The 16,237-nt window shown below is 50.3% G+C and overlaps 1 protein-coding gene across 1 annotated transcript in view; it reads left to right on the forward strand.

The window, feature by feature from the left end:
- The first annotated feature begins 935 nt into the window (after positions 1 to 935).
- ASB2 (ankyrin repeat and SOCS box containing 2) overlaps positions 936 to 16,237 on the forward strand; it is a 48,451-nt gene continuing 33,149 nt past the window's right edge. Inside the window, exons 1-2 of the mRNA XM_040256592.1 lie at positions 936 to 1,454; positions 15,012 to 15,288. Of these exons, the coding sequence (XP_040112526.1) occupies positions 15,083 to 15,288 (206 nt within the window). The 5' untranslated portion in view covers positions 936 to 1,454; positions 15,012 to 15,082. The remainder of the gene's footprint in view (positions 1,455 to 15,011; positions 15,289 to 16,237) is intronic.

Genomic DNA, 16,237 nt, shown 5'->3' on the forward strand with positions numbered 1-16,237 from the left:
GAAGCAGTAGGACTCCAAGGACACACTCCATGGAACCTGCTAGAACTTCTTCCTACTGAGAAAAATCCCCAAACAGTAAAGAGCCCCGGACAGCCCCCTCTTCTCTTGCATCCCTATCATGGCACATGGCCTAGGGGTGCTATGTGTGAACTGACCTTTTGGGGTCATCAGCCACAGTGGCCTGGGGGGACTGTCCCAAGTGAGGGTGAGGCTAGTAGCTGGGAGACAGCCTGGGACTCATCATGCCCTCCTGTCCTCAGCCCCAGGTCAGCCTCTAGAACACTGACCCGACTACAGGGCTCCCTGAACTCGCTGAGATTAACTTCCAGATGGAATATGCAAAGTGAGCCATGCTCTGGGGTCACAAGTCCAATATCCTGCAAGGGGAAGTGGTCTCTGAAATGGAAATTCTTTTCCATTTAGAGGAGTGGACCAAGTGACATTTCCAGCTTCCCCGACTCTGTAACCTGAGATCTGAGCGCAGACGTGGGCATGTGGGTGCCTGGCATCGTGCATGCTCAGGGCATGTGCCTGTATGTGTGCAGCCTTTGCCACCCGAGGCTAACATTTTGGGCCACTCCATCGAGTCCAGAAGCAGAGAATTTCTTCCCTAGGCCTGGAGGAAGGGCTCCACTGCCGCTGCCTGGGGCTTCCCCACAGGCTTATTTGTTCATTTGTTCCCCTGCCCACCCCACAGACTCCAGCAGCTGGATTCCCACCCTGGGACCCCCAAATATCAGGCTCTGCCACCTGCTACCCACAAAGGCCCCAGCAGTGAACCGCGCATCCTCGCTTCCCTCTTGCTCAGCCCTTCTTCCTCCCTGCCTTCCAGCCTGCTCTCAGTCTCCCTCCGTCCCCTCTTCCTTCCCAGCCTCCCCGACTCCCCTCCTTCCTCCTCTCTTCTCTCCATCCTTTCTTCCCGCTTTTCCACTTTTCTCTCTCTTCTCTTCCCTTCTCCTCTCTCCCACACTTCCCTCCTTGCTCTTGCTTCCAGCTTTCTCTCCCAGCTCTGTGTCTTACTCTCTGCATCTCTCTCCTCTCTCGCTCCCTCCTGGGGAGTTCCAGAAACATACCCATATATGGCCTCCGTGTCAAGGATCAGAAGTGATGACGTCACGGGAGAGCCAAAGCTCTGAGATGCTCTCCGAAGTCAAGTCCGTAATTGACGCGGCCTGGAGGAAACCAGGATCGCGGCTTCCTCGGTGCAATCTTTAAACAGGAAATCTGAGATTCATAACATCTTATAGTTTGGCTTGCCATCATTGGTCATGCGATGGGCCCGAAATAAACTCCCTGCTTCAAAGGAGAGCGTTTCAGAACTGCCTGGCAGAGCAGCCAGAAGCCCAGGGCCAGGGCTGAAGGCAAACTCAGGGAGCATGTTCTGAATTAAGACACTCTCAGGAAAACTCCTTTTTCTTACCCCTGAATTTTACCCTTGTTTCAGAGCCTAACAGGTAATGCATGCTTTCAACTTTCTTATGCAGAAAGACTGCTTGTCGGGCTGGGACTTAACCGCTGCGGTGTCTATTCATAGCCTCATAGAGTCAAAGTATGTTTGTGTGTCTCCCTTTTTCTTCTATTCTCTTGAGTTATTAAAGCAGGCTGGTGACTTTTATTTTGGATTGGGGGCACAGAGAATCAGCCGTTTGCATGTATTTGTCCAATCTTCCGGAGGATTCTTGCTCAGAGTATCATTCTACTGTGTACTTCTAAAAATGGCAAAGCAAAAGGAGTTATCAATGATGCTATTGTTGGTTCCATAGGCCTTGGGCAATGTCTGTATCAGACTAATGACTTTCAGAAATGCTTTTAGGTTGAGGGAGGAGATATTTTCATGCATGGGGGCATTAATTTCATGTGCCATTTATGGAGCGTCTATGGAACATCTATCTATGTATGGGTAGGATTGTGTGTATGTGTGTGTGCGGGGGGGAGGTGGTGACAGCAACCTTGGATGCCACGAGCTGTATTTGCAATAACTTGGCATTTAGGAGAGGAAATAGAATCTGCAAACAAAACTAAGATACCACGTAAAGAATGAAAAAGGGTGTGTGTGTAAACACGAGGACACATTCAAGGAAGTGCTGGCCTTTGAAAAGATGGATGGATGTCTCAGATGCATGGAGGGTGGGTGGGACAGGGACCTCCAGCTGGAGGATCAGCTCAGGCAAAGGCAGACAAGCTGGGGTGGGTCTGCGGAGACAGTAGGGAGAGCCGTGTGGTTATAGCAAAGGGTCAGGTGGTGAGAAGTGGTGGTGATGCTAGAAGGGGAAGTTGGGAATGGGGGTAGGCATGGGAGATACTGCTGCCACCAGGCCAGGCAAGAGGATGGAACACATTCTGATCATTTTTGAGCAGAGGAGCAGTGGGGAGGATCTGACTTCAGGTAGCTCCTTGCAAAGCTAGGGGAACAAGGAGGCAGGGAGGCAGAGAACCTTAGGTAAGTCATTAAGGCCTGAGTCAGGGCAGAAGTTGAGCCCCCAGCACAGGATAGAAGAGCTTGCCTCGACAACGGGAAAGTTTATGCACGAGGCAGCAGTTGAGGGAGTTCACAAGCGCCCAGGCAGAGCCAGCGGGGCCAGCGCACCAGCCACAGCCCCTGACCTCTGCGGTCGGAGGCCCGGGGCAGAGCGCAGTGGGGCAGCCAGGGGCAGACTCCAGTCACTTCTGCAACAGCTGGACACGTCCTGACAGCTGATGGCAGGCCTGTTTACAGCACAGACCCCTCCAGGACTGGCGGCTGCCACCACCTGGCAGCCTTCCAGGTTGCATCATCCATTCTTGCACAAATAGTCCAGCCCACGAGGGCCTGGTAGGAGGGGAGGGCGTCACCTTCTTCCTCCTCTTTGGGGTGGGGACCATATGTGACCCACCCCTGGTGACCTGACAATGAATAAGAGCACTCGTACCCCTGAGCCTTCACTGTGAGCCAGGTGCTGGCCCAGCGCTTGTGGTAGTTCCTCTCACTGACTCTTCTCCTGGGCAGCATGAATTAGAAATGATGGTCACTCCCATTTCCCAAAGGTGGAAACTGAGGTCCCGAGAGGTTAAGGGTCTCATCTAAAGCCAGAGAGTTAGGAGGTGTTGGAGATGGGACTCAAATCCTGGCCTCTTAGCTGATGGGCCTCCAGTGCCCACAGCCTAGGCCGTGGTCTCTGAGGTCCCCCAGGGAACCAGCAGTGCAGTAAACAGACCCGTTCTGGCACCAATGAACCATCATAAGGTGCTGTACAATGTGGACAAACTGAATCCAAAAGAGTCTTCCCAGAGGAGGCACAAAAATATCCTGGGACCCGCCCACTGTCCTTCCACTACTGAGCTGAAGAGGGTCAGGCTTCCCAGAGGCAGCAGCTGTCACAGGACTTGTTTATATCTTTACTTCTCATCCTCAGCACCTTCTTTTGAACCAGTTAATGCTTGGGAGTATAAATGAGTTGTTAAGAGCTTTGTGGCCAAGGAAAACGTTGTGGGGAGGTGATGGTAATACCGAACTCACGCTCAGTCGCTCAGTCATGTCTGACTCTTTGCAACCCTATGGACTCTATAGCCCACCAGGTTCCTCTGTTCGTGGGATTTTCCATACAGAAGTCAGGTGATTCCTAAACTGCCTGAATTGTTTAAAGAAAACGAGACAGAAGAGAGGGGTAGAAAAGACAGAAAAAGTAGAGGGAGGAGAAGAAAAAGATTTAAGCAAAGGCAGGAGAAAAAAAGCAAGCAAACAAACAAAAAAAAAAAAAAAGGAGAAGGATCCTAGCTGATTTTGGAGTGATCTCGAATAAAAGATTTCCACCCAGCCCTGCATGTGGTTAGGCTGGGTGAGGAAAGAGAGAAGGCTCTGGGAGAGCACCCCTGCCCCACCTGAGATTTTCTCTTCTGGAGCCTGGAGTTAGAGCTTCCAGAACATTCTACTACCCAGGGGTCAAGATGAGAAAGAGTCCATGTTCTCCGGGTGCCCAGAATAGGGCTGGGCAAGGCCATACTTGGGCTTCCTGGGTGGCGCTAGTGGTAAAGAACCTGCCCGCCAATGCAGGAGACATGAGACGCGGGTTTGATCCCTGGGTGGGGAAGATCCCCTGGAAGAGGACGTGGCAACCCACTGCCTGGAGAATTCCATGGACAGAGGAGCCTGGTGGGCCACAGTCCATAGCGTTGCAAAGAGTAGGACAAGACTGAAGCAACTTAGCATGCAAGGCCATACTTGGGCTGCGTGTGAGGGCTGGGGAACAGTGATCAGAGGCTCAGACCTACACCAGGGAGCCCGGCCCCTTCTCATCCCCAGCCCAGGCTTCTGGCACAAGGCAAAGCCTGGCATTCACTGAGCCCTGGGCAGAAACCGGGGTGGGGGTCTCGAGTACTCCATACGTGCCAGACCTGTATGTGCCAAGCTGCTGCTGTGGGAAAAAGTGAGGAGGTGGGCCAGGAGGCGCATGGGAGGGGGCTAGCTGTGCCATGAGCAGCCCCTTCAGGGCTGGGAGGTAAGAGACACGTCCTCCGCTTGGGAGGCTGAGCAGAAGGTGACCCACGAGGCCTGGGGACTCAGTAGCATGGGTCCCAAAAAGATATAAAATGGAAACTTGGCATTCACTGACGCTTTTCTTAGCCGGTGCTCATGGCCCCGCCTTAGACTGTGGGCCTTTGGGCCTGTGCAGAGTATGTGCTTCTCCTTGAAAAATGGAATATTTTCCAACAAAAAAAGAGGAAAGAGGTTTTTCCCCTTGTTTTCTCTTCTTCCCTGTCTCCCCTTCTCCCTATTTCTCTCCCCTTGTTTTGGGGGTAGCCTCTGCCCGCAGTTTGCAACAATCAATACATAATCTTCTAAAACGTCATCAGGGTCCTAACCCCTGGTGAGCAATTCATCCTGATTCAGGTTAGCAAGTGGTGCTCAGCTCGTTTAGGACAGTCTTGGATTCCTCTGCATACACTGGGCACAGAGGGCCTGGGGGCATGGTGGTGTGGGAGTGGATGCAGCTTTGGGCAGGTTCAAATCCCTGTTCGTCACCTCCTCCCTCGGTGATTTGGGCCCGTCGCGCCCTGTCTCTGAGCCTCAGTTTCCCCTCCTGGGCTATGGGTCAGCAGTGGTCAGGTAACCTTCAACAAGGTTACTCAGTAACAGGTCAGCTCAGTAACCTCCGACAACCCTCGTGCAGCCTCAGAAATCTAGAGTCCTAGCTCCTGAGAGAAGCCGGGAATGTGTATGTCACCAGCATCAAAGTTTCTGAGATCAGAAGAGCTGGGAGGGGCTTTAGAGTCTGAACAAAGGCTCAAATCCTAACAGCTGTGAGGCCCCAGACGCCAGCAGCCAGAGGCTTGTCAGCACTGCCGGTTGCAAAGGCCCACCCTGGGGCTCTAACCTGGGCCCTTCTGGGGTCCAAGCAAGATGGCCCGGATTCCACTCCTCCTCCCCCAGGGCCAGGTCAGCCCTTAGCAGAGATTTCCAGACTAACCCCTGCCCTCTGCTCTAAGCGTTCAGTGTCAGAAAGTCTGATGAAAACAGGAGCAGGGGGGCTCTCTACCACTTACAATCTGGGTCTCAGTCTCCCCATCTGGGCAATGGGAAGAATCCTCCCCCAGTGCGGGGGTCTTGAGAAGTCAAAAGGTGCAGTATGTGAAACTGGCCAGGAAATGGCGCAGGGACCCACAGCACCGGCTTTTTTTTTTTTTTTTAGTTAGAGTTTAGTTGATTTATGATGTTTCAGGTGTACAGCAAAGTGATTCAGTTACACATGTATATTGGGTTGACCAGAAAGTTCAGTAGAGTTTTTCCATAACATCTTACAGAAAAATCCAAACGAACTCTTTGGTTAACCTGATGTATGTATTCTGTTTCAGAGTCTTTCATTTATAGGTCTTTACAAGATATTAAATAGAGTTCCCTGTACTATACAGAAGGTCCTTGTTCATCTGTTTTATAATAGTAGTACGAGCCCCATCCTTTTCTATGGTTTAGCTTTTAAAGCCTTAGGACCCAGGAAGGGGAGAGATGCTTTAATGTTTTACAAACAGGAGTCTCCAGCTAGAAGTGTTTCCTCAGATTTCCCAGGACCCCTCCGGATCTGGGGCAACAGCAGATCAGAAAGATTAAGCTTCATAAACTTATTGGGCTTCACAAGGAGTGGGGTTGAGAACTCTGGGGGCCAAGAAATAGTCCAGGCCAATGCCTCACTTCCTCATATGGCCCCAGGCTCACCAAGCAGTCAGAGGTTAGGACTGCCTCAGACTGTCATGGCATGTTTGGGAGGCCCTGGAATACATCGATAGACAATTATATACTTATATAACATATATGTATATACATTTATAATATATTAATATATGAAAGTGAAAGTGTTAGTTGCTCAGTGGTGTCTGACTGTTTGCAACTGCGTGGACTGTAGCCCGCCAGGCTCCTCTGTCCATGGGATTCTCCAGGCAAGAATACTGGACTGGGTTGCCATTTCCTCCTCCAGGGAATCTTTCCGACCCAGGAATTGAACTCAGGTCTTCTGCATTGCAGCCATACTCCATCATCTGAGCCAAGAAAGCCCCCTTTGAATGTATTCGTATATGTGTGTGTGTGTGTTTATATATAGTATTCAGTTTAACCTGGCCTTTTATTCAAAGCTTACAAAATGACTAAAATCTGTTGGTTATATGGGATGAGGACTAGGTGTGAAGTCAGAAGATGTAGCCTCTAGTCTCTGGTTTGTCAATTTTGCCCTGCTGTTGCCTCAGTTTCCTCATCTGTAGAATGGGAAAAACAACACCCTCCTCATAGATCCAGCATGTGGCTCAAGCGGACAACGTTCAGGAGAGTGTAAATTAACTGCAAGGGGAAGCATTAGGGTTGTGGTTCTCCCAGTGCTTGTTGCAGTGTCTGAAACACAGCGCTTGGCATAAGAGCTGACTCAGACAGTCCACACTCATACCTAAAACACATAAGTCGACCCTGCCTGAAACACTCATCCAGCCCTTACTACGTGCCAGGCCTGTTCCAGGAAATAAGAGTTCACTAGACACCCTCTATTGTTTACAGGCGGTCACCTCACACACGAATTCAAACCCAGGATTAGAAGGAGGGGAACAGGCTGTGGGTCCTTCCAAAGTTCCCAGGACAGCAGGTTGTATATGCAGGAAGGAAGGAGGCGGCGGGAGGGGTCCTGGGGAGCGAGGGATTTGGAAGTGGTGGACAGAATCCATCCTGCACCCAGGCTGGGCTTGGGGAGGGCGTGGCGATCTCCCTCCTTCCCAAGCTCTGAGCCCATTACTCACCCCCAGGCCCGCCCAACAGGGTCCCACGGGGCTGCCTGGACTAACGTCCCTCCCGATCACAGCTGAGGGGAAAGCGACTCCCATGGAAACTGCCAACCGGGAAGGAGTTCCGGGTGACAGCATCCCGGCAGGAATGAGTGAGAGCAGAGAATCACAGCGTCTCAGGAGCGTGGACTGGTGTTAGCAGCCTTTCCTGGGCCACTGGCCACGTGCTAAGCGGCCTGCCCCGTGTTTATACATGTCACCTTGTTTCGTCTGACTGTACCTCTGTAGACAAGATGCTACTATGTCTCCATTTTACAGAAGGGCAAAGTGAGGCAGAAGGGGTGGGAGCAGCCTGCTTCCCATGACACGGCCAGCTGGTGGCAGAGCCGGCTTTGAACCCGGGCAGTCAGACATCTGTGGTCATACTCTCTACCAAAAGCAGGGTCTTCTCATCATAGCTGTGCTTCCAAGGTTTGACCCAATCATTCATTCACCTGCCTGTCTGACATTTATTAAGTACCTACTGTGTACCTGGCCTTGGGTTAGGTCCTTGGGTTATGGCACGAATGTGACACGGCCCTCCGCTATGGATGCCTCGGGACTCCCCAGGGAGCCAGGCCCACAGAGGGCAGTCAGAGTACTAGGGGAGGACGAGTGCCCTTGAGGCAGCTCAGGGCTCCTCAGCCATCAGATCAGGGAGGCTTCCTGGTGGAGAAGCCACAGGAAGGCGTCTGGGACAGACAGTGAGTGGACGAGGAAGGAAAGGGAAGGCAGAGGAGCGGAGGGCTGGAAGTGGCTTTCTGGGCTCTTACCTCTGACTCAGGTCCCCAGCAGAGTGGAGCTTGGTGCCCTGGAAGATGACTGCCAGGCCCTTTCCTGTCCCCGACACTCCCAGCCATGCTCCCAGCCCCAGTTTCTACTAAGACATCAAGAAGCCACTCTTCCCACCCCAAACAGCCACAAAACACCACCCCATCTGTGGGAACCCAGGCCCCTGCCAGCTCCCAGGCAGACCCTGGCTGTCAGGGAGCCTGGATTTGTGGGGAGGGGAAGGAACCAGAGGAAGAAGGACCACTTTTCAAGTGCTATTATTTAATCTTCACTTGAGTCTTGCAAGGGCCCATGTTTCTATGCCCATTTTACAGGTGTAGAAACTGAGGCCCAGCTTGGAAGAGCACCAACTGTGGATGGGTCAGGCATTGTGCTAAGTGCTTTACTGTGTTAACACAAGAACCCCCATCACAGTGACTATTACCCCCATTTTACAGATGCCACCTGGGAGAGGTGGAGGTTCCCCTGGAGCCAATGTTTGGGGACCCACAAAGGAGGAAAAGAGGGGGCCCTGGAAGCCTTGGTCTCCCCTATTCCAAGCTGGCTTTGGATGGGCCACACTCAAACACTGCTCCCTCTGCAGGCCCCTAGCTTGACTGGCAGTGCCCACTGCACTTTCACTTTCCCTGGGAAGGGCTATTTTTATCTCAATCAGCCTCCCAGAGGGTCCTGTGAGACCGCCAGCCTCTTTCTTGGACTCAGGCCCAGAAGGTGGCCCAGCCCCCAAGCCGAGGCCTCAGAAATCAAGCTGAGCAGCACGAAGATGAGGAGAAGCTGAGGACAAGAGAGGGGCAGGGCATCACCCGGGATCTCACCTCCTCACCCCACTGTCACTCTGCCATGAAACAGGTGCTCTTATTGAGCCCATTGTAGGGACACCACCCTCATGGCAGAAAGCAAAGAAGAACCGAAGAGCCTCTTGATGAAAGTGAAAGAGGAGAGTGAAAAAGTTGGCTTAAAACTCAACATTCAGAAAACTAAGATCATGGAATCTGGTCCCATCACTTCACGGCAAACAGATGGGGAAACAGTGGCTGACTTTATTTTGGGGGGCTCCAAAATCACTGCAGATGGTGACTGCAGCCATGAATTTAAAAGACACTTGTTCCTTGGAAGAAAAGTTATGACCAACGTAGACCGCAAATTTAAAAGCAGAGACATTACTTTGCCAACAAAGGTCCATCTAGTCAAGGCTATGGTTTTGCCAGTAGTCATGTATGGATGTGACAGTCGGACTATAAAGAAAGCTGAGCGCCAAAGAACTGATGCTTTTGAACTGTGGTGTTGGAGAAGACTCTTGAGAGTCCTTTAGACTGCAAGGAGATCCAACCAGTCCATTCTAAAGGAAATCAGTCCTGAATATTCATTGGAAGTACTGACTCTGAAGCTGAAATTCCAATACTTTGGCCACCTGAACTGACTCATTGGAAAAGACTCTGATGCTGGGAAAGATTGAAGGCGGGAGGAGAAGGGGACGACAGAGGATGAGATGGTTGGATGGCATCACCAACTCAATGGACATGAGTTTGAGTAAACTCCAAGAGTTGGTGATGGACAGGGAGGCCTGGTTTGCTGCAGTCCATGGGGTCACAAAGAGTTGGACACGACTGAGCGACTGAACTGAATTGAACTGAACTAAACAGGTAGAGAAACTAAACTTCTAAGGGTCACATAGCTAATAACCGGCAAAGCTGTGATTTGAACCCAGCCAATGTCCCCAGAGGCTGTTCCCTAACAGCCCCTCATGCTAAGGCTGAGGAGTCCCACCCACCTCCAGGAGACACCCCCCTGTCCTTGGCAGCAGCCCTAGCCTGTGGTGGGGAAGCCCCGTGACGGGGAAGCAACCGGGCATCGCAGGCTTCCACACCAACGGCCAGGTCCAGTGCTAGGCCCGCTACGCCTGCGCCCTCTTAATGCTGCCACCACCTCCTCACAACAGTCCTTACCAGTGTCTCCATTTTTGCACATGAGGCTTCTAAAGATGGGTAACTTACTCAAGGCTGAGGATCTCCCAACCAAGTACTAACCAGGCCAAGATCAGACGAGACTGGGCTTGTTCAGGGTGCTGTGGCCGCAGACAGACTGAGGATCTCAATGGGAAAATCAAGAGATGTCAGGTCCCACAGCGAAGATGGGGAAGCTCTTCTCCTTCAAGAACCTTCAAGGTCACTCCCCACCTGGGAAACTTCCCCTGCATGGGCTGAGAGCCTGACACCATGCCCGCTGTGCAGGTGCCAGGCTGGAGGAGGATGGCAGTATTACCCCTGCCTGCTCAGAAGCCCATGAGTGCTGCTTACCTTGATCCGTGTCCCTGAAATTCCCAGAAGGAGCACTGAATTTGAGGTAGGAAGCTTGGGCTCCAAACCCCTATGTTCCAGCTGCCTGTCCTCATGTATACCTTTTCCTTCCCCTTCTGAATCGTAATTGCTTCATCCAACACACCCATGTGTGGGTATCAAGTACACAGGGACATCAAGTCCTTGTGGAAGGCTCAAGGATGCAGAAGGTTTAGTAAGTTAATTCAACAAAAAATGTTCTTACTTTCTAGGGCTGTTGTCAGGGCAATGCCATGAGATAAATGATAAAAGGGAAAGTCTCTGGATGCATCTCACCCATGGGGGTAGGGGCTGAGGAGTCTGGCATTAGCTGCAGGAGATGGCATCACCTAGCTGCCCTTGCCTTCCTAGAAATCTGGTCAGGAAGGGGTGCTCGCTGGAGCTGGGTGCTGTCCAGGTGCCTCTGAACCACCCACACCAGGCTGCAAAGCCAATGGCTATCTTGGGGTGAAGGACTGGGGGGTCTTCTCCCCACTGCCTGCACCTACCCACCATAGGTATGGCTCCCACAGCATGGTGAAGTGGGTTGTTTCATTCCCATTTTTACTGATAAAAGAGCTGAAGCCCAGAAGGGGAAGTGACTTGACCAAGGTCACAAAGCTAGTAAGTTGCAGAATTGAGACTAGACCTAGAGTTCCTGACTCTCAGATCTAAGATCCTTCTATTCCTACCTAGGTCCTTATTCCCCCTGCCTGGAGAATCCCAGGGATGGGGGAGCCTGGTGGGCTGCCGTCTCTGGGGTCACACAGAGTCAGACACAACTGAAGCGACTTAGCAGCAGCAGCAGCAGCAAGCTCCATAACTATGGAGAATCTCTTGACGCGGCCATAGGGACCCCCAGGGACAGAGAGTTTGGGCTTCACTAACACAGAGCTGACTAAATATCTCAATGAGTTGCAGAAATTTTAGAACAGGAAGAGCCCTTGGAAAGCTTCTAGCCAAAACCCTCCTTTTGCAATGGGAAAACTGAGGCCCAGAGAGGGACAGGGATGTGGCTGAGGTCACACAGCACTTGAGCCTCAACTGGGAGACTATAACCCAGGTCTCTGACTCTTAGTCCAGTGCTCTTCCCCCTGCCACTGGCCTGGAGCAGAGGGATGCCCTCAGGTGGAGGCATCGAAACATTAGGCCAGGCACTGGGCATCAGCACTTCCGGTCAGGGGAGCACCACAGGTATTGAGTCTCTGCCTTGTTCCAAGTCAGGGGTACAGCTGGACTCCAGGCCTGGAAAAGTCAAGGCAGGGACCTTAGGCACAGAGTAGCGAAGGCAGTGTGGGAAACAGGGTCTGGCCCAGGCGGCTGTGGGGACAACCTGGCTGCATGGTGCCAGTGACAGAGGGCAGGGTCTAGTCCACCCCGCCATTTAACAGATGGGAAACCCAAGGGCCCAAGAGAGGAAGATGCTCATGGCTGAGCTGGGAAATGAACCCAAGTCTCTCGATTCCCAGTCTGGAGCTATTTAGACAATAAGCAAAACTGATGTTGTTGCTGCTGCAAAATAATAATAATGGTAGAGGTAGGAGATCAGGTGGAACTTTATAGGCCAACAGTTGTTACTCTTAGGGCTGTGACAGTAATTGTGTGTGTGTGTGTGTGTGTGTGTGTGTGTTCAGTCTCTAAGTCATGTCTGAGTCTTTGGGACCCCATGGACTGTAACCTTCCAGGCTCCTCTGTTCATGGGATTTGCCAGGCAAGAATACTGGAGTGGGTTGCTGTTTCCTTCTCCAGGGGATCATCCCAGATCAGGGATTAAATCCAGTCTCCTGCATTGGCAGGCAGATTCTTTACCACTGAGCTACCAGGTAAGCCCCGGTAACAGTCATGAGAAGAATATCTACCAAGGACTCAGCCCGTGTCCTCATCCCTTGCCCCTCCTCCACCCCGGACGGTGCTCCCCTGCCCCACTTGTGCTTTATGACCGGTCACTCTGCCAAGTGATGGTTCCCAGACCCCTGTGGAGCTCTTAGAAGAAGTGTGATACCCAGGCCACACACCAGAATCCAGAGATTCTGACGTAATGGGTCTGAGATGGGGCCCAAACACAATCCTTTATAGAGAACCAATTTTATATACTTTTAAAGTAGATATATTATTGTGGTATAATGTACTCACAGAGAAGCATACAGATCACTTGAATGGCTCCAAGGATTCAAAGGGAACCAACCAATAGTAAACCACTTAGATCAAGAAATACAGGGGACTTCCCAGGCAGTCGGGTGGTTAGGACTTCCCCATCCAATGCAGGGGGTGCAGGTTCGATCCCTGGTCAGAGAACTAAGATCCCACATGCCTCAGGGCCAAAAAGCCAAAACATAAAACAGAAGCAAAATTGTAACAAACTCAATAAAGATTTTTTAAATGGTCCTCATCAAAGAAAAAAATCTTAAAAAAATATCGTGTGACTGGCCCCCTTCATGGTCCCTCTCACTTTGCTAACTCCTAAAGGTAACCACTCTCCTTGCCTGTTCTTGAACTTTATACAGATTGAATGGTGTGTGTATATTCTTTATTATCTGGTTTCTTTTGCTCAGTTTGGCTCATGAGACTCATCCTGTTATTGCATATAGTGGCGATTTGAGTATTTCAATGATGTATACTATCTGTCACGTGAATATACCACAATGTAGTAATCCATTCAAATGCTGATAGACATTTGGGGAGTTTCCATGGGGGTTATTACGAACAGTGCTGCTATGGATATTCTCGAACTTGCCATTTTGTATACAAGTCTTGGACATACAGCCTGGAGTGGAGATTTGAGGGTCAAAGGAAATAAATATGCTCAGCATTAGCAAATGCCATCCCATTTTGACACTCCTGCCAGGAGTAGGGAACATTCTGGTTGCTCCACATCCTCTCTAACCCTCATCATTTCCCATCTTCTTCTCTTGAGCCATTCTGGTGGGTATATAGCGGTATTACATCAGAGTCTTAATTTACATTCTCCCCAGATACTTAGGAAGTGAAGTGCCCTTACCTTTGGTGGTTGGCCATTTAGCTGCTTTCTTTGTGAAGTGCCTGGCATAGTCTTTTGAGTATCAGTTATCTAAAGCCACAAGAATGCTACATAACACAGCACCCCCAATAAGAATTCATTCTCAGGAATTCCCCGGTGGCCCAGTGGTTAGGACTCCATGATCTTAATGCAGAGGGCAGGGGTTCAATTTCTGGTTAGGGAACTAAGATCCCACAAGTTACGTGGTGCAACCAAAACAAGAAAAAAAAAAAAGAATTTATTCTGGTGTTCTGTGTCTGCAGGTCGATGGGCTAATCTAGGCCAGGCCAGGCTGGGCTACTCAGCTTCAGGCTGCAGGCCCACTGGACACAGCTCCTCTATGCGGGTTGGGCTAAGGCTGCTCCAAGTGGGTTCACTCTGGGGCCCAGCTAAAGGGCAATGGCTCCGGGGCAGGGGGGTGTCCTGGAGCTGGCAGAGGAGTGAGTGTCACTGCACACGCGCACGTCAACTGGCTGCTTTATCATGTCCATCAGTGTTCATTGCCAGAGCAAGTTACAAGGCCAAGCCCAATCTCCGTGGGGAAGGACAGGGGAACAATCTGCCTCCGAGGGAAAGAGGAAGGTGAATATTCGCTGAGCAAACCAAATTACAGCCCTGGTATTTTGCATATTTTTTAAAAAGACCTTATATGACTCTAATCTTCAATCAAGGCTCAGAAGCACTGACCTAGAGTCACACTGCATGTCAGCCAGTCAAAACAAAAGTCAAGCTTAGCTGATTTGGCCTCATTTCCTTAAAGCAGTTGACTCAAGCAAAGTCCATTTCACCTTTAGGCTTTTTTTTTTTTTGAGAAGACAGTCCCTGGAATCAACATGGCAAGTGATTTTAACAACTGATTTTTAACTACAGCATATGATTCATCTCTAATAATCTCAACTCTAGTACAGGGCAGAGAAGTGGGGAATAAGGTGTTGTGGATAACTGGAAGGAAGGAATGTGAGCACAGTTGTGTAAGTGCCATGACGGCAGGGATTCTGTCTGTTGGTACCAATGCTTAGAAGAGTGCTCAGTAAATAATCTCTCAATTAATGATGCATGCATATATGCATAGATAGGCTGTCTGGGATGGAAAAATAAACCATGGATGAGTGGATGGTTGGCTGAATACATAGATATATAGGTGGCTGAGTGGATAAATGACTGGGCGGGGGACAGACAAACACATCAGAGGTTAAATAGTGGAGAGATGAGTGAATGACTAGATGGTTGGATAGACAGATGAGTGGATGGGTAGGAACATGGATGGCTGGATGGATAGATTATTAGAGGGTTGGACAAATGGATGATGAGGTGAACGAATGGGAGGGCGAATGGATAAATGAGTAGGTAGGTGGACAGCTAGATCCGAGAGAGGATGAATAATTGGACAGGTGGGTGGTTGGTTAGATGGATAGTCGGGCTGGCAGACAGATGAATAGATGAGTGGATGGATGGATGGATGTATAGATGAATGGGTGTTTGGGTAAATCATACGACAAAGCAAAAGGATGAAACATGATTGTGTGATTGCTACAAGAAAGCATAGCCTTCCCTGTGTATAAACACAGCTGTTTTCCAAACTCTTAGTTACCAGGATGGCTTTGATCTCCTCACAGAGTTTTCTGGTTTGATGCTGGCTCCTCCCTGCTGAGTGTCTTCTGGAGGTGGAGGTGAGGGGTGGAAGAGGATGGCCACGGAGATCAGTGCTCGGGGCAGACCGCGCGCCATTGGGCAAGAGGAATACAACCTGTACAGCAGCCTGAGCGAGGACGAGCTGGTCCAGATGGCCATTGAGCAGAGCCTGGCTGACAAGACTCGGGGCCCAGCCACCCCTGAGACCACTGTACCCACACGTGTCAACCGTGAACCCGCCCACTTCTATCCATGGACCAGGTGAGCAAGGGGCATCCAATCGGGTGCAGATCCCAAACACTGTTAACCCAAGACCAAAGCAGCCTGGTCTCTAAGCTGTATTTTCACACTGTAATGACTTACAGTTGTTATCCAAGCTTACTGAGCTCTGAAGGTGCCAGGCACTGCCCTGGGTGCTATACACACTTTGCCTCATTTTATCCTCTTAAGGACCTTCTAGGAATCTCTATGCTATATTCCCATTTTACAGATGAGGAAACTGAAGCTCAGGGCTGAGTAACTAGTGCAGGGTCACACAGCTGGCAGACTGTGTTGCAGACATTGACCTGTCTGGTTCCAAAGCCCAAAGCTTAGTCTCATATCACTGGCTTTATGATTGGATGCAGTGGAACTGAGGTGCTGAATCTGGCCAGAGTTTACCCTATCTATGCTGTCTCCCTGGAAATACATGTCTGAGAAGCAGGAATATTTGCCTGGCAAAGCTATCTTGCCTTCCGTTCTGGCTCCCCCATCTTGGTATGACCTCATCATCCCATTAGCTGGACCATCTACAGCAGCGCCAGGTTGCATCAGTAGAATTATGGTGTGGGCCTCAACTGTAATTTCACAGGTGCAATTTGAATATCCCAAGAGCTACACTAAAAAGTAATGAGAAACAGATGAAATTAACTTGTATGTAAAATATTATCATTTCCAAATGTCATTAATATGAAGCTTACGAATGAGATATTTACATTCCCTTTCCTATCAAGTCTCTAGAAGTCAGTGTGTATTTTGCATTCACAGCCCATCTCAATTCAGACTAGCCACATCTCAAGGGCTCAGTAGCCGTATGTGGCTTCATGCTGGACATGTAGCATGTCCAGAGACAGGTCTAGACACCTACCCCCTTCATAGGAGGTGAGAGGCATGGAGGTAATTGGGACCTTAAAATGGCACTGGATCTTATAATGCTTTTAGAGAAGAAGCA

This window comes from Oryx dammah, unplaced genomic scaffold (assembly GCF_014754425.2).
Source record: "Oryx dammah isolate SB20612 unplaced genomic scaffold, SCBI_Odam_1.1 HiC_scaffold_16, whole genome shotgun sequence".
Lineage (NCBI taxonomy): Eukaryota > Metazoa > Chordata > Mammalia > Artiodactyla > Bovidae > Oryx > Oryx dammah.